We start from the raw sequence: 19,369 nt of genomic DNA on the forward strand, positions 1-19,369 counted from the left end.
TAAAAAACACAGTTTGACTTTAATTTGCTAGCAAAAAGTATTGTGCTTAGATGTTCTTTTTATAAGAAACAAAGAGATTTTTATAGACCTGCATCATGCGCAAATGGGTCATATGACATATGCAGCCAGCATTTCTATATTGTATCAAGACATAAATAGTACGGTCCAGCCCCTGCAATTGATTTTATCGGTCTCTCACAAAGTGGTATCTAACAAAGGGCCATCATTAAGGGTAATATCATAAATATTTAAAAGTTTTAAACAGTTGCACAAGTTACATATTGGATATTGAAAAGGCATGGTGCTGGAACAAAAAGAGGCGTGCTGATAAGGTCAAGATAAAACACAACTTAAGTCTTACACTCAACTCTCCACACATGCATAACATTAATTAGAAACTAAACTTACCATCCGCCAGTGTGGAATGCATTTCAGTGTAGACAGGTTTCCCGCTCTGTATAGCGTTTGTAAAACTTGGGCATCTTTCTGATTCCACTCCCTTAATATGTTAAAAATAGATGCTGCACATCAGTCATACAAATATAATTTTTACAAATGAACAATGCCAGTCTGGGCAGTTACTTTGGAGCCCAAAACATCCTTATCTTTTGTAAAAAATCAAAATCCAGCAAAATTTACCAGGTAAGCATTTTTTTCAATTTAGTCAGAAACCAATAGTTTCAATATACATTCCTTGATATTTCACAATTTAATCTCTACATTGCAGAAAGATATTTAACTTGCTGACACATCTTCTTCAATCACATTATCATCATAATCATCACATTTTTGAATCGCTTATTTGGTCTCTACATTACGTTTTTGAGAAGGTTTACCAGGGTAGGCCCATAAAGATCCCTTAACAATTGCATGACTGTATTATCATTTGTTGATCATTTGTTGGTGCTTTAAGGTGCTTTAACCCTTTGCATGCTGGGAAATGTGTCGTCTGCTTAAATGTCGTCTGCTGAATTTCTAAAATTAGCATTTTCTTCGATTTTTTTCAAAGAATACTATCAGAATAGCAAACAGTTTGGATCCTGATGAGACGCCACGTTCTGTGTCGTCTCATCTGGATCCAAACTGTTTGCAAAGGTCTTTAAAATTCGGTTCCCGCACTGAAAGGGTTTAAGCTTGCTTAGCCAAACAACAAATGTACATGAACTGATTCCAATGATCTACACTCACAATTATGGTACAGTTAGGTCGTAGGTTCTTGATGGCGAGTGCGGCCCCTGCTATGAGACCCCCACCCCCCACCGGTATTATGCAGGCGTCAAGGTCCGGTACCTGCTCCACAATCTCCAGTCCCATGGTTCCCTGCCCTGCCAGGATGTGTGGGTGGTCATAACTAACCATTGGAAATAACAAGAAAATATACATGTATTGAAACTGATGGCCTGAAAAGCCTTTTTTAATTTCCTTCATGTTTTAAAGACAATTAAATGGCGTAATGATATGGTGTCCGCCCAGCAACCAGGAGGTAACGTGTTCCATCGGCACTGTGGGAGCGTTCTTAGATCTCCCCCATAGACACTAAGTACTGGTTCTAGTCCCAGGAAATGGACTTAAAAGCGTGTCAAATAAGCTGAAGGCTTTTTATGCAATCAAGCTAAATTTAACAAATACAATTCAAATAATATACAATATGATTGTTACTTACATAACCCTTTATTAGGTGCTTTTAAACAGTAAAAACACAAAAACTTCAACAGAATCCTGAAGCTTGTATTTTACAGTGGAATATATCTTTTTATGTTGACCGAGTCATTTTACCAAAATAATGTCACGTGATCTGACATTCAAAAACAAAGCAATCAATTAAAACGCTCAGAAAAGACAGAATGTTATCTTACCCCTGTTTAAAATAGCCATCCTTGCAGATTAACATGTACATATTTTAAATGCTAGGAAACCAGTATGATAACTATTCAGTGGCGTGTAACAAATATGCAGTTATCCTCAACTAACTCATTTTTTTTTCAATTGGAATTCTTACCCATTGATATATATCAGTCCTTCCTCCCTTCCTAGTTTCATTGCATGAAGCTTAGACTGAAGAGAAAAAACAAGACATATGTGTTATATTCAATTAATTAATTAAATTTTACATCTCACTTATTCTGAAAAAACGCTTTCTTCCAGCTTTATGAAGCAATGTCACTAGAAAGTCAAATGCACATTTTCCAAAATAAAAATGGCATGATGATGAAATATTTGTTTATTTAAAAAGTTTGTATCGGATTGTTTATATGAGCGTGCCCAGTAGAAATCAGTCTTATGTAACATGGGGCCAGCCTAGCTCCAGAACAGTAGATTGTTTTCTAAGCCGTAATGAAATTCCATGAACATTATACTTTAATGGTAGATAAATAATGACTGATACTCTATTATATGTGCAGGGGTGGCGAAATCAAATGTCCGAGTTGCCTGAGTCATACATTTGCTAGTCAGGGAAGCTCATATTTTTTACAATTAAGTTGTCCGTGAACAACCCTTTTTTTATGGGGTCGAGGAAGCAAAAAATACAAGCCGTAATTAAGTTTTACAAAAGCAGATGTTGACACGCCATAACAGTGTTCGTGCTATTTGCGGAGCAATCAAGCTTAACTATGGATTTAATCACGTAGCGCATTTTCAACAATCGGCCCGACTGTAAGACTGTGTACAGACTGATTTCTGTATTTTTACAATCAGACGGAAATAAAACTATCGAACTAAGATGATCATTTTTAAATCTTCAACTTCAACTGAGCAGAAACCCAAAGCTTTAAGCAGTCCACCCCACCCCGAAAAAATAAGAAAGAATATGATACAAAATATGATTTACATAAACGCACCAGAACTTTTCAAGAAACTTGGCTAAAGGATTGTCCATGGTTACGAGTTGATGCCGAAAGTTAAATTTCCTAAATGGTTGTCCGCGGACAAGTAGTTTTTTTAGATTTTGCCACCCTTGATTAAGTGAATGGAGAAGATAAAACTTTTCCATTTCCATTTATCCCTATTATACCTGCCTTTAGCATTTTACAAGTGTATTTACCATGGCTGAAAAAATGCCTTAAATATTACACAAGTTGAAAAAGAAACTACACACCTCTGCCAAGTTAGCCCCCTTTACTTGCACATTAGCCCCAAATTTTCTGCAGGCCTGTATCTTCATGAGTGGGGCGATGATAGGCATGATGACCGTGATGGATATCCCCAGCTCCTGACCGTGGTATGCCAGGGCCAACGCATGGTTCCCTGCACTGGCTGCTATCACACCTTGCTTCTTCTGGTCCTAATATGAATACAAATTTGTTGTTTTTATTTGTACAGAAAAACCTATGTTCCTTGATGGCTTTAACTTGGGTAAAGGGAGTATTTAATTGTAGACAATTAATTCACTGTTCACTGGACTTGGTTGCTCAACCCTTTAAAGGCCCACTAAGATATTAACAGCTGTAAATTTTAGGATCAAATTATTTAAGGTACTTAATTCTTAAACCTTTATTATCTGTTTCAATTGTAAACAAATTTGTATTCTTAAATAATTTGGATATGCTTGATAATACTAGTGCTTTTAAAGTTCATTTTATTTGGATCTGAATTTAATAGACAGTTACCACAACCGGTCGTTATAGTTTTGGGCAACCGGGTCCTGTCAATATATATATAACGGTATAAACTTATTTATGTAAGCTTGACTGCATTGATTGCCTTGTGATTATTTATACACTCACAAGTTTCCTGGATAGAACCAGTACTTGGTGTCTACAAAGATGATCTTTAGAGAACTCCTAGAAAGGGGGTGGAACTTGCACTGCCTGACTGTTAGGTGGACACGATATCCACAATTATACAACTGATGCCTAAGCGTCCCATTTGGCATGTTTAGGAGGGTTGTTTCAACTTATATAACGGAATATTTAATAGGCAATAATTAACAAAGACTATTTACATTTATCATAACTTGCACAACTTCACAACTTAAAAGTTTTTATTAAAATACTTCAATTCACAAAATGTTCATACATAAAGCAGAATTTATTGGTCCTTTATGTTGATCATTTCAACTGAATAACCAATTAAAGCCATGAGGCGAAGACATGGTCTTTAACCAGCAATAATGCCAATTTAACAAAAGAAAAGTAAATGCTTCTGTTTTTTTACTTCTGTCAATCATTTGACAGATTTTATGACCATCATACAGCTGTGCACATGCCATGTTTCAAAAGAGTAATCTAATTAATATAGTTAGAATTCAGATTAATATATGCAACTGACTGAAAATTAAGAGGCTTTAATTTTAAATGAAAATCTGGGTGTCCTAAAAATAAGAGTCACACAAAATAATTATTTTTGCTAAAAAGAAGCTGTCAAATAACATAATTATTTTGATAAGTAAAGAATAAAATAGCTGAAAGGTTTTCATTGGTGCCCGGGAACCCTTAAAAAAACATACAGGTTTGGCTTACCTTATTTAGCATCAACAGAGCGTATCTTGCCCCACGTTCCTTGAAACTGAAATAAAATGGAACAAAAATTATTCCAAGCTGTTTCAATGTCGATTGCATAATTGATAAAATACAAACAAAATCATGGCATTTTGTTAATTTGGAAAACAATAGTGAAACCTGAGTATTTTCATGGATCTCTGAAATAAGTGAATCTACAGAATTATACAGAAATTTAATTTTTATATTATTGCGATTAGGTTTACATTTTACTGCTACAAAGTCATTAGTCCAAGAAAAGTAACTCTTAAAGCACTTTTACACCTATCAAAACAAACCATATTGTTTTTACCTTCCTGTGTATTGTAAAAATTCCTTTTTGAAAAAAAGCTTCATGCCATACATTTGAGTCATCTGGGATTTCTGAAAATACAAAAAAAATACAAATCACACACCTGTGTAAAAAAGGAATTCCAGTTTCAAACCTAGGGGCAAGATTTTAACAATCTTTGTTGAGGACAACACTCTGATGTCACAGTTTGAACATCAAATCTGTGTGTGCAGAGTGGTTCACTGTTGTTCATGTTATTATTCTACATAATTCAATTAAAAAAAACAGTTTAAACCACATCTCAAAGACCCCTGGCCAGTTTTGATCCCAGGGAAGTGATTTGAAGAAACTAAGAAGAGGACCACTAGACAATGTTACACACTTAATATTAAAGCCCTGACCCATGTGGTTTCAGAGAAGAAATCAAGTGACTGGTGGTGTGGACTGGTGGTGTGAATAGTTTAAACATCAGGCATAATTTGAACAAACTTTGCAGAGGACCACTACACCATTTTACCTACCAAATATTAAACACCAGACCTCTGAGAGAAGATTTTTAATGTTATTTACTATATACATCTCCACCAAACCTCTGAGAGATTATTTTTAATGTTATTTACTATATACATCTCTATTAAACATGTGACCACTGTGGGGTGGCCAGTTGTAACCCTGTGGGCAGATTTCAAACACGTTAAGATGTTAAACACAAAAATGATTCTACCAGACATGGTGTTCTTTCAATGCCGTCTCGAATTTTGTACGCAGCTGCACTGATGTCCTGGAACGTAATGGTGATAGGATTGTCTGGGTCGCAGAACTTGTCCAAGATCACTTCTTCACTGCCAATGGTAGACATTTTCCTTCGCTTGTCAGGCGGATGAGTCAAATTGTCATCCATCTCTGACGGCTGTACAATATTTAGTGAATGCATTTATTCCGTAAACCTTTTTTTTCAATCTTAGCACTAAGATAGTAGAGGGATGATTATGTCATACATGTAGTATATACTTATATAATATGTTTTGGCTAAATTTTGTATCATTCTTGTCACCCAACCAATATCACAAAGAGTGTATGTGGATTTTTCATCGATTATATGTTGCACAATATTACCCTATTTCATATCACACTTTAAGTTCTCAGAAATCAAACAGTAACTGAAAATAAGTAAATTCAGAAAAACAAAAGGGCGATGATGGCCCTTTTGCACTCACTAGACAACAATTGTTGAATAGGTTACAAGCTTGGTAAAAGAACAATAGCATTTACATAAATGAACAAGAAATGTGTCAATAGAGCATAGATGCCCCCAGAGTCCACTTTTGTCTCAAAACTTCTCCAATGTTTTTTTACCTTATATAACAGACGCCGAATATCGGCGTCTTCCCCCACCAAACTAGGCTGGTTTTTTTCCCCCTTCAGAACCAAAAATTCCCCTTAAAAAAAAAAAAAAAAAAAAAAAAAATTTTTTTTAATAGAAAGATGTGTCTCATGATTATAATATCTCAATTCTATTTCAATTTAATCTAGTCAAACGTAATAAATTATGAAAAAAACAATATTGAGTGTCATTTTTGTAAGTTTTCTTATAACTGATTGATGAATGAAAGTTACAGAATAGACAATCTGTTTTACTTCTGACCTCCAGTGTGACCCTGATAACTAGGGAGACAGGTTTAACACACAAAATGTCCTCATAGTTGTTACTAGTGGTAATTTATCTTAAAATGGCAGGATACAGGACAAAGTCATAGTCCAAATAAGCTGTTTATCACTGTTTTGAGATTTGATCTTGACCTTTCTGTACTGGGAGTGTACACAAGTGCAACAAGGGACACATCATCTAATGATGTATAGCATTTGTGCCATTTTATTTTAAAATCCATCACTATATGACAAAATTATGGCTGGGGACAGGAATCTTCAAGCAGTTTTAGAGCCATTTGACTATTGACCTTTAAGTGATACCTTGACCTTTGAGGTAGAGAGATGCTCTGTCATATAAAGAGCTTTCTTAAAATCGATATTAATTTGTGGTAAATTTTCTTAAAAAAGAATGATAAATGACAAAGTTACAGTCCAAAAAAAATCTGTATGGCTTGAACTTGTAACTCTTGAGTTTTCCCAGAGCTTAAGTAGCATTTTGAAATTTGTCTACACTGCAGTCACACACATGTATGCGCGCAGAGTTAAAACTTAATGCCATCCTGCCATTTTCATGGTCAGCACATTAAATTAAAATAAATTTAAATAATTTAAATCGGAAGTCAGTTAATATTATCAGCATTAGGACATGATTTAATCACAGAATAAACCTCTGTCCTACAACATAAAGTATATATTCTCCCATCACATATTAAACAAATCCAATTGAAAAATAATTTAAAAAAAAAAAGAATTTTACAATTTTGTTTAATTTACATAAAAACAATTATTCACATGCAATCATCATGCAATAAAATCATACCCTGCTTATTTATACAGATATAAATTTAAACTGATTTAATATTCATTTTGTTAATGCATTGAAAATATTCTTATATTTCCCCATGTAGAGGTATTCTGTGTAAAGCTAGATTCCCCTTGAAATAACCCATTTTGTCTTAATATTTCTACTCGAAGTGAGTAACAGGCCTTGAAGACATTGAACTTAAGTATTCCAATGACATTCACAATAGGACACAATTCACAATAATATAGCAAGTAACCATGACTGTGTATGCTATCTTATAAACCGTATAATCCCTTTCAATAAATAAATAAAAGTATTTGCTATTAATCTTCTCAAACTTGTCTTATCCTGTGATAAAAACACAAAATATATATTTTTTGTAAAGTCTTACCACATCTGTTGCCCAAAGATGTTGCATCATCATTGAGATTTCTGAGTTAACCAATTAAACTAGACTTACTGAGTACTGAATACTTAGTTATAACTGCATAAAACTGAACAAAAAGTATTAAGTAAAAAACATAATACCATTATCACCAACATATTCCATTCAAAAAATTTCTTTACAACATGTATATTAAATTGCTAATCATTACTAACATGTAACTGCCGAAATAATCCAGTCTTAACCAGCCTTTTAGTAAATTACTACAGGGTGTAAATTTCTACAGGGTGTAGTCGGGTGAATATTTGATTAGGTCCCATTCTTAATAAAAAAAATATTCAAAAACACAATTAGTGAAGCAGTGTCGACAGACCTTTTATCAGTTACGTACATGTCAGACGGACGTTAACCTAAGCTGGGCAAGACATAATGTGACGATTAGGAAGGTTTATTTGACGCACGTCAAAAGCTGTGAAGAGAACACCGTTCCGGACATTAATACTTGTTTGATAATGTTTTTATATTTAAACTTGATTTAAAAGATTTTTTTGCGTTGTTTCATTGTATAAAGTGATCATGAGTGGCTATTACATCAATTCCAAATCGTAAGTGACTTTATCAGAACCGTATGTGCGTAACGGTGTAAATACACATTTTAATGACGTTTTACAACTTTAAGAATTTATTTAAAATGTTTAGGTACATGTTTATATACTAAATTCTTCTTTCATCGGGCACCGTTTTGAAGACTTTATGATGTTAAAACACGTTTGCAGTTTTTGTTGAATCTTAATGTATATAAAAGTATTCTTTTTTTGCAGCGTAACGGTGATGTCACAATTGTAACGGTGTGGACAGATAATCTTATACTTTCATATTCTTGTTAATCGCATCGTTTTTTTACAAGACATGTAGATCTATGTCAGATAAGCTCCATGTAAAATGTGCGATGTTGTTTGAAAGACAATCGGCGATATGAATACGAACTTTATTCACACCATATTGTGTGTATAAATTTGTCCACACCGTTACGATGTTGTCAACACCCCTACTCATACAGCGTAACGGTGTGGAGCGTAATTGTCCAATTGTTGAATATGGACAGTAAATGGAACCTAATCAAATATTCACCCAGTCACACTATTGGAAATAATGCTTCAAAAAGGATTCAAACTCAAAACAAACATACCTGTACCTATATAGGTGGAAACATTGTTGAAATCAATGACCCAGTACCAGTAACTATAATCAAGGTTAAGTAGACTATGAACGTTTAAAGCAAGCTGTAAATGGGTTGATATCAATACTACTTAATGAGAAAATCGGCCAATAGATGGACTATAAGTCCGTTATTCAGTGTATGTAGTAACCTTGCTGGCCCATTCACATTAACAAGGTCATGCTTTAATAATTAGTTCACTTCAAATATTTTTTTAAATATATATGTGACAGTGACCTGATAGACACTCATTTACTATTATTTATAAGGTGCAAACACCTTCATTTACTATTTACTGTCCTCACACAAGTTTGTTAAATCTTTTCAATACACATATATGTGATAAAACAATGTTTTCTGTTGTTTTTGCGTTCAAACAAGTAACACCCTAATTAAAATTGTTCAAATAATGTATATAACATATAATTTTTAAAATTGCTATAAAGTTAAAACATAAACATTATAAATTACTTTAAGAAGCTATGACTGTTCAATGTTTGTGAACAATTATCAGTTGGAAAAAAACTCTTATGTCATACCAAATTATTGAGTGTAAATGCAGAACAGGAATAAAATCCAATGAAAGGGGTCTTTGGCCCAAAATTGATGATTTTTAGTATTTCCGATATTCATACACAATTTTGTAAAATAAACAGAAAGATGGTAATCATCTTAAATCTCAGGGCATGTGAATATATAAAAACTTTTCTTTGCAATTGTGCCCTGAGTGAGTTTTGTTGATTTTGACTCCATTCTATGTAAATATAACTATAGGGTTTTATGTACTGCCTACTCAACTGTCATATCTTCCTTGTGTTCATATTGCTTGTGATTGATACCCTCTTAATGATTGTTTTTCTCTGATTTTCAGCTTTTTTGTTTTCATTAATGGCTCTTTGAAAATATCTTCATACTTTGTTGCCAATATTTTTAATTTTAACAATTTCTTTCATAAATATCATTGTTTATAATGAAATAGAAAATAACTTATGATAAACATTCAGCCAATTTAAAATATAATCATTTAATCAATCATTATTAAATTTTGATGAAATTGAATTGCAAGAATGGCAACAATTTTTGACTGATGTTATTCATATAAAGGGACTTGCTCACAAATTAAGGAACTGTTAATTTCTTGTCACAAATTATACTGAAAATACCTATTAATTTATGCATTTTCATCTTGTGAAATTGAAAAATAACATGGATCACTTACATAAATTAAAGCATGCATCACTGTTTAGATGGCCATGAGGTTAATTTGATAATCTGAGGACAAATCGCCTGTTCAAATCCTGGTGGTGCCGAAAATCTGATCGTTTAACACTTAGACTTTCTTTCTGTAAATGTTTGATGAGACTTTTTATTCCTTTCAGTAAATCAAGAAAATGAAATCCATGACAAACTTAAAAAAAGACAAAAGCATGTGAAAATGTCCGTTTAAAAGTTTATTTTTAAACAATTATTAAGACAAAACAACAAATACCACAGCATGCTTATACTCTATCTGACCAGGGACCATATGTTTGTAAAGGTCCCTGATTTGGCATTTAATGCGTTGATGTCTGCTTAAATTAAAAATTTTACTAACCACAAAATGGTTTGTTAAATTTCTTTAAATAATTTATGGAACTGAACTTGCAATTCTGCAAAATTTTATTTTAAACAAAAATTATAAAATGTTTTTTTATATAGGTCTTTGTTTTAAATAAAATATGTTTATAGCTAACATTATTTGGTATGTGAACAAGTAGTTTATACATTTGGTAAGCTAATACGCTACAGCCACTTTAAGAATATTGTTGACTGGCAGTTATTATTACAGTTGGTATATTGCCAGATGTTTTTATTGAAAGGCCAACATTGAAGCATAGAAATACAGCTATTGAGTATACATGTCGATTTTTTCATTTCAGCAAGCCTGCTTTGTATTGGCCATTCTAAATGTAAACATAAGGATTCATTAATACATATCACGGGCGGATCCAGGATTTCTGGTTAGCGGGGGGTGGGATATTGAAAGATTTGCTGGGGGTCCAGGGACTAGGGCCTCTGGTGGGTGCTGCACATGGCCCTCAATCTATCAAATCTGCGGCCGAATTTTGGCCGCAGTCCCCAACCTGTAAAGTATTTTTTTTACCCCTTTTGGGGGGAAAAATTCCCCCTGAAATTAAAAAAAAAAGAAAAAAGATGTGTCTCATGATAATTATTTTTCAATTCTATGTCAATTTAATCTTGTCAAACATACTAAATTATGAAAAAAGAAAAGAATATTGTGCAAACATGTACAAATGTAATAATAAGAGAGTAAGTAAAAAATCCCCCCAAAAGCAAAACGCCGCAAAAATCCCCCCTCATGAGGATAGCGACCAGCTTCCCTTAAAATGGATTGAGGGCCCTGAGTGCAGGGCAAAGCCCTGCTAGGGGGTCTGTAAGCTCCATGATTTAAGTGATTTTGAAGGCTTTGACAACCACTTCTCGAGCATGTCACGCCTTATATACTTTCATCAAAGTACCTTCTTATAATGCCAAAAGATTGCATAATTTATAGTTTTGGGGGTCCAGCGGGGGGTGAAGCTCCATTATTTTAGTTATTTTGAAGGCTTTGACAAGTTTAGATAGGTGATTTAGATCTAGTTAAGTGTGAAACATCAAATGAATTGACTTCACTTTGGCGATTTTAGAGGGGGGGGGGGGCGTACGCCGCCCCCCCCCCCCTGGCCCCGCCTATGCATATTGACCCTTGGCCAGCGTTTGACAAGGATTAGCAGCTAAATTGTTAGTAAGCTCACTCATTAAGAACAGGACTCGCAACGTATTAAATAACAAACGTCACCTTGAAGGTCTTATATAATAAACAAAGTCAACAACACATATAAGTCAAAGATAAGAATACATTTGCACAAGGTCAAACTGACGTCGTTGCAAATTGATGATTAGCTAAAGAAACTTCAGCGTACAGTTTATATAGTATTGACAGACCTGTACCTATAAAGTCGCGCCAGTCAAAAATCATAAAAAGCGACATTTAAAGTTATGGTAGCCAGAACTTATTGATGATAAGTAAGTTCAAACACTTGCCTTGATTGTCTAGAAAATAAATCGTTTGGCTTGCAATACTTAAACTTTTTTCGACACGTTTTAGTCTCTATCATACCAATACAACTAATGTTACTGTAATCCAATCAACACATGTTTAACCTATTTTTGCTGTTTACCTTATTTTAGGATAGTATACACAATGCGATACACAGCACAACCGATGTCGATTCAGTGAAGGAGTTAATTGCTACCCTCTGTCGGTAAAATGCGGTTAAACAGTAATACAAACTGTCAGTCAAGGGCATTGCAGAAAGGCCAGCCATCGTAAGAGCGAAGTGATGCAACACGAATTAAAGTTAACACATTTCACAAGTAAACAAGATAAAGTAAGTGAGCGAATTTCGAATTTTTAGGATTAACCGCATCACATAGTTTTCAACAAACTCGATGGTTTAAGAACAAAATGCAGACTTTGTATTGACGTCACGCATTTGACACTCGCCACGTTTCCCTAGCAAATGAACGCAAGCGAATTTAAAAACGTCACGCGCTGCTGGTCCGCGGTTTGACGTCACTACCGTCTACTAAAATCTTCGAATCACCCCGTACGAAATTTAGGGGCGGAAATGGGACGGAAATGAGGCTGAATTGGAATGGAAACTATTGTTTCCGGACGGAATAGAGGAGGAAATTGATTTCCGCCCCCAAAAGACCATGTCTCTTTATTTTTTTCCTAGCGGAACTCATTAGCAAGTCCGGGCGGAAATAAGACTCGGGTGGAAGTTCATATTTATATATTTCTCTGGGGCGGATTTTCTGACTAAGGAAATTAACTCGGGCGGAATTTCATAATATACATTTCTCTAGGGCAGAATGTTGGACTTAGAAAACTATTGATAAAGAATTTCAAAATGGGTCTTTAAGATAATTAAATCAAAGAACTGAAGGCACTGTAGGTGTTCGCTGTTGTAAAATGTCGTCCTTGATTAGCTTGTGCGCACTGCACAGGCTAAGCAGTATGCACAGGCTAATCTTATTTGACATGCATTAAGCCCCGTTTTCCCTTAAAGCAGCCAATATGTACAGTCAGATTTCAATGATAAACACCAGACTGGCCAATCTCGTATTTACAAGCTGTTAAACACTACATGTATTAGTCATATAAACCCTCTGCAGTGTGCCAGCGGTGAACTAAAAAGGTAAATACACTGCGTTTCATCACATTCACATGTATGTTGTGACACGGACGACAACTCTGCTAGATGAATGGCATTTGTCGTATGCTGCAACAGGCAGTGGTTGTCTTTCCATACCGTAGTTAAGGCTTCTAGTCACATACTGATTTGCAAAATAGGGTCTGTAACATTAGCGTGAGCTCTGAAAAAATAGGACTAATCCACAAATTCAGCTGCAAGTTTTCACTGCTTAAAATTTGGAGGAAAATAATTAACTAAGATAAATACTGTTCTTGATGAAATTTATATATATTTTGGCTCAGGCTTATTTTATAAGACCTTATAATTAAATCACTTTGTTTTGATAATTTACCTCACAACATTTAAAGTACATGTAAATCTACTATGTATTTAAAATATCTTTGAATTAAGGGTCGTAGAGCAAATTTGATTAAGGGCTGTATGCAAGCTGAAAATTGTTGTGGAATATGCAGTACATTTATTCCTGTTTATCAGTAGTGTTTTGTTTTAAGTTGTCAATTTGGTGGCTCTTTATATTCCCCCAGTTAATTGTAAACAAAGAATTCATGGGTAATATGGGGTAATATGGGGTAATATGATCCTACAGCTTGATAAGACAGACTCTTATTCTGAGTGTGAGTCAGAAATTTGAACATAACAGCGCGGTGTTTGCAAGACGTCTGTTACTGGCTTGAAAATTTGAAAAGCAGTTTCAAAGCAATGATTGGACTTTTTTAATTTGAAGTTTTAATAATATGATGAATTGATCTTACTTTGATGAACATTCTGAAATAATTAAGTAAAATGTGGAAGTCAACATTCAGTGTGTAAAAAAGGCTGAAAAGAGTGATTCAGTGAGTTATAATGGAACTTTTTTTTAATGCTCAGAACTACTTAACAGGTTTGTTTCTTAGAATATTTACTTTTTATTGTTTTCTTATATTATGCTGTGTTTATTATAGTTATATTGTTTTTCAGTAATATCTTTTTTTGGCAGGTGGTTTACCTATAACATTTAAAATGAATGCTCAAGCCAGTTTATAATCTTTGCAGTAATTTCAAATTACATATATATAAAAGACGTTTAAAGCAGTCAAAGGTGTCTATATCTTATTGAATGTTTTTTGCCATATAATCAAGATTTTTGTCATTTGTTAAATAGAAACCACTGAGTGTTAAAGCTCCATCAGAGGTCCAGATAAAGTTTTTGTATTCATTAAATTTAATTAGTGAATGTTTTAGCGAACCAACACCATAACTGTTGATTTTTGAGTATTTAGTTTTAAGCCAGATATTTCACTAAAGTCTTGTATTGCGTTTATTAAAGCAGCGAATGAGTTAATTGTTCCATCAATTTTGTATGTTGTGTAATCTGCAAAAAATGTTTGTTTTATGACTGACTGTATCTGGAAAAAGATTGAAGGGGACATGTTGTTTTTGTGATTTTTCAAAAGTTTTTTTTTAGCTTTTGTGACCACTTAATGTCCGTCCATCCATCAGCAGCTTATAAGGAGCTATGTATATACCGGAGTAGTTCATAATACCCCCCCCCCCCCATCGGAATCATTCACATATTCTCCTGTCATTTCCGCCCGGAAATTTCCATACCAGTCTAATTTACGCCCGGAAATCTTTTCCGCCTCATTAGCATATTCCGCCACAAATTCCGCCCCGTGTCAGCATGCAAACATAATTTCCGCCCAGAAATATTTTCCGCATCATTAGCATATTTCGCCCCAAATTCCGCCCCGTTTCCGCCTAATTTCCGCCCCGTTTCCGCCTGGAAAATATTCTTTCTTTTAACCACTATATTGCGGGCGGAATCAACAATTTTCCAGGCGGAACTGTCAATAAAATTACGTCTCAATTCCGGTCGGAACATTTCGTACAGGACGTGTTCAACATTTGTACGCATCAAACCTAAAGAAATAAATCAGATGGATAGCATTGTCCGATCAAGATAAGCATGGAAAATAATAAAACGCCCAGTCTCATTATGATTCCGGTGGAGCTCCGGTGTGTGATCCGGGATCTGCTGGGATGAAGCGGGGCTCTACCGGGATGTACCGGGACTTCACCGAGGACCACCGGGATGAACCGGGGACAACAGGGGCTCCATCGGAAAAGTATTAAAATGTTTAATACCTCCGGGATGAACCGGGAAGGACCGACAACGACCGTCGCGGCACCGGGGACAACCGGTTTGGCACCGGGCGCAACCGGGAGAAACCGGGACGGCAACGTAGCTCCACCGGGGCCCATACAGTCCCCGGAAGAGCTACGGCAACGCCCCGGTTGTCGCCGATGGTGCCCCGGTGAATGCCGGTAGAGTCCCGGTATAGCTACGGTACATCGGTAAACCGGCGCTCTGCTGGGACGCAATCGGAATTCACCAGGGCTCCGCCTGAGCATTACCGTCGACGACAGAGGTTAAACCAGGGCGTTGCCTTAGCTCTGCCGGGGTTTGATGCCGGCATAGCCCCGGTGAGTGCCGGTGGAGTTACGGTATACCGGGGCTCTGCCGGGAAGCTGCCGGCTTTCACCGGTGCTCCACCTGGGCATTACAGGCGACAACCGTGGCTCTGCCGGGGCTTCACCGGGATAACCCGTACCTAATTCGTTTCCACCGGGAGTCTTCCGGGCTGTTGCCCGGCTTTAACCGTGGCGGCACCGGGAAATAGTGTGACCGCGTTAAAAAAAATCTACGCATCATCCCGGTTCTCGCCGGTCGAGCGACGTTAGCAAACCGTGATGGACCGGGGATTTACCGGAAATAGTTAGACTTGGGCTTTACGCGGAAACGGATGTTCAAATGAGCTCCTATTCCTTTTATTCAGTAAAGCAGAGATATTGTTAATCTCCTTTTACAATCTTTCGGTGAATGTCCACCATGAGAAATGTGCATCAAATTAAAGGAGCATCAAATGGCATTTTGATTTTTTTTTTAAAGTGGTATTCATTCATAATTATAAAGTTTTAAATACATAAACACCATTTTAATCATTAGGGCAACTGGTTTCGAAGGCTTACTGTCAAGATTTGTTAGAGATGTGTCACCTGTTATTATAGGACCCATTTCTCTTTCACAATGTGTTGTATCTGCTGATCTTAACCCTTTCACACTTGGAAGCAAAAAAGTAAAAATGGCTATGTGCAAACAGCATAATACTGCGAGAGTAACTCACAGACTGTTCAGGTTTTGTGCTGTTTTCTGATCATCAGTATCTAAGGGTTGGAAATGAAGCCATTAAAATTTGAATCTAGTAAGAAATTTATAGAGATCGCCAGCTGTTTGTCACACTGATCGGTTTGAGTAAATAAATGGTTAATTAATTTGAACGTTCCAAGGGACTACAACTGCGTCAAAATACATATATAAGTGGTAAAGGGTTAAGTCTGTAAGAGTTGTTCCCCTTCTTGAAAAATATTCTAAATTAATTGTTTATTAGTACATGTAAGATTTTTGCTTCAAGGGGTCGTCCAGCAGATAAAGCGTCGTATCGACGCGAAACGATATTTTGGGAAACTACGAGAATTGCTTATATATCTAAAAAAATACTTCCGCCCTTGACATAAGCGTGGATGGTCGAGTGGTCAAGATGGGAGGCCTTTTACTCCAGGAATCCAGGGGTCAGTGGTTCGAGCCCTGTTGAGGGTTACTTTATTTCCTTTTGAAAGAAATTGTATTCTTGTTATTTTTACTTGAGATTTTTAGTTCGAATGTTTAAATTTATCAATATTAATGACAAGCTTCAATACATGCCAAAAATCTGTTGGACGGCCCCTTTAAACAATTTATGTCACGCTCTAAGGGGGAATAGGGGGTGTAAAAAAGTGTGTCAGTTTGTGACATGCGGTAGAAGGGGGTTTGGGGGGCATGTGAGATGTCACACATTAAAAAAAGTTTTTATTTCATCATATATTATCAATTTAAATAAGTAGAATGTATTTGCTTTGCAAATAATTTTCATTGTTGTGTGAAACATTTGAATTAATTAAATGTTAAAAGCATGACATACAAATCTCCGAAATCTGTTGATCATGATTCCTATCGATAGGACAGCAAGTATGCTGTTGCGAAGCCTTGTTTTATGAATAACCTTTCTGTCATTTAAGAAGTACATGTATTATTATTTCTATATATTTTGCTGCATAATTATGTCACTGAACGAAACATTCAGAATTTAATGTTTACATAATATAGATATCATAATAATATTTTTTTAGGATTAAAACAAAACTTTGGTTTATCGCTCTTACATATTTACTGTAAATGGTCTGCCTGCCCGCAAGCCTTTCCTTTCTGTTGTCTGTATTTATGTATTTCCGTTCGCCTGCTCGTCCATCAGTCCGTCCGTCTGCTGTCTGTATTGAATGTGCAATACGTATATTGCTCTACATCAATGACCAGCATTATGTTTTAATTAAATAATACACATAGTAATCTGAATGTTAAATTCATGATCAGCTATAAGCTAGTAGCCAAATTAAAAAGAACAACAACATTTATATTGGAACTGGTCTATTTTTAGGGGTTTGTTTCGAAAACCTTTTAGCTTGTTTCAAATATGTTCGTCATCTCCAGAGTCTGCATTATGAATGCATCCGGGACCTAAAAAGTACAATCAATCACGTTTCTATAGGGAAGTAAGAAAATTGGGTCAAGCTGAGAACTATAGCTGCAAGCTCCAGCTATCAATGCCATATGACTTTTACTAGGATCGCCTAAATGAACCATGTACCAACACATCCTATACAAAACCAACTTATGAGTTATAACTGTGTCTACTTTTACAAACGTATGGAAACATCGTATTGCCAAAGTTGCTCGGCTACAAATATGTTAAGTGCGGGGATTTCGTAGGAATCACTTTCTTTCACCATTTATCTACAACACAACTAATTTTGTAAAGTGTCTAAAACAATCACATAAGGAACAAATCCTAGTTCGGCACGACACTTAAAAGAAAACTACACGTATCATTTTGAACGAAATTATCATTGGCGTCGCACTGAAGTGCGGCGACTAGTATGTAATACGTTTTTTTCGCTTATGGGAGAAGTTATTTTACGGATCAATTTATATATTTTTGTTGTCAGAATATCTTGCATAGTGGTAGTTTTTTGTGTAAATTAGTGTAAATAGGTACTGCATTTGTGTCTATTACATTTACTACAACATTTATTGCCAATAATGCAAAGCTAATTCTTTAATAATTAATAACTGAATACAGGGACTGGGCAATAATAAAAGATCACAGGGACTGGGCAAATACGGAAGCCGGTGAAACTTTCTGGTTTTGTATAATAACAAAACTTCTTTGTTCCACTATTCCACTATCATAGCAACCACCTAGTTACTAATAAATGCGCTATAGAGCGCGAAGCGCGAAACGTAGTATTAATTGTAATAACGAGCTTGATAAAGGAAGCAGCCGCTTATCAATGAAAAGCACCATCACAGCACCCCGGTCTCATTACTATCAAGTCCTCCTATATGGGATTTTTTTTAAAACCACATATAGAAGGCCGCAGGTATGGACCCTTTGGTATGGACCTTTAACCCCGCTCACCATCCAGCGTTTACACTTCCGGGTTTACATTAAAACCGACTATTCATAGCTTATTAATATCTTAGTTAGAAGGTGATTTTTCAAGTAGTGGTTACACGCTTGCTTCACATGTGAGAGGCCGAAGGTTCGAGTCCTAGTAGAATTATTTTATTCGTGTTCTATGTTAACTTTTTGTTTTGATGTAGACATTTTTTAGTTTTTATTATGCCCATGAAATATATGTGTGAGAGGGGGGGGGGGGGTTCGTAAACACATTAAAACTTTTACAGTATTTTCATATCAATGAGTACTTAACCCCTTATCTTAAATGAGCAACGCAAGAATAAGTTCAGAATCATCTCCCCTTGAAGTTGAAAAAAATATGAAATTACGCTTACAAGATGAAGCAGATTTTTAAAAACCTACACAGTTCTGTTCCATTAATGAAAACTGCACACGGATGCCAGTATAAAAAGGAAACCAATGTAAATAAAATGAACTATGAAATATTTGGGGGTTACAACACAAAATCATAGATAATGGTTATTTGGGGGTTATAACACAACATCATAGATAATGGTTATTTGGGAGTTATAACACAAAATCATAGATAATGGTTATACCAGTATCTTTTTCTCTTTTGTTTAAAATAATCGGCGAATATATTAATATTTACAGTTGAAAAAAAATCGTTCCATGTAACTTCATTGAGTGCCTTTTACACTGAAATTCCCGACGCCCTTTGAT

General features: G+C 35.5%; 1 protein-coding gene across 6 annotated transcripts in view; it reads right to left on the reverse strand.

The window, feature by feature from the left end:
• Positions 1-19,369, reverse strand: part of LOC127841099 (L-threonine ammonia-lyase-like) — a 275,394-nt gene that overhangs the window by 23,791 nt on the left and 232,234 nt on the right. For 3 of the 6 annotated variants that reach the window (XR_008030706.1, XR_008030705.1, XM_052369657.1), the window contains exons 1-8: positions 7,617-7,775; positions 5,495-5,680; positions 4,792-4,862; positions 4,461-4,506; positions 3,098-3,283; positions 2,000-2,055; positions 1,189-1,351; positions 409-499 (exon numbers count right to left, since the gene is read on the reverse strand). Coding sequence is in view for 4 of the 6 variants with exons in the window: in XM_052369657.1 (XP_052225617.1) it covers positions 409-499; positions 1,189-1,351; positions 2,000-2,055; positions 3,098-3,283; positions 4,461-4,506; positions 4,792-4,862; positions 5,495-5,680; positions 7,617-7,649 (832 nt within the window). In the remaining 2 variants the exon portion in view is untranslated. Of the gene's footprint in view, positions 1-408; positions 500-1,188; positions 1,352-1,999; positions 2,056-3,097; positions 3,284-4,460; positions 4,507-4,791; positions 4,863-5,494; positions 5,681-7,616; positions 7,776-7,825; positions 7,945-12,050; positions 12,238-19,369 lie in introns of those variants that run through there. The other 3 variants (XM_052369659.1, XM_052369660.1, XM_052369661.1) reach the window with 3 other exon arrangements.

Source organism: Dreissena polymorpha, chromosome 8 (genome assembly GCF_020536995.1).
Source record: "Dreissena polymorpha isolate Duluth1 chromosome 8, UMN_Dpol_1.0, whole genome shotgun sequence".
Lineage (NCBI taxonomy): Eukaryota > Metazoa > Mollusca > Bivalvia > Myida > Dreissenidae > Dreissena > Dreissena polymorpha.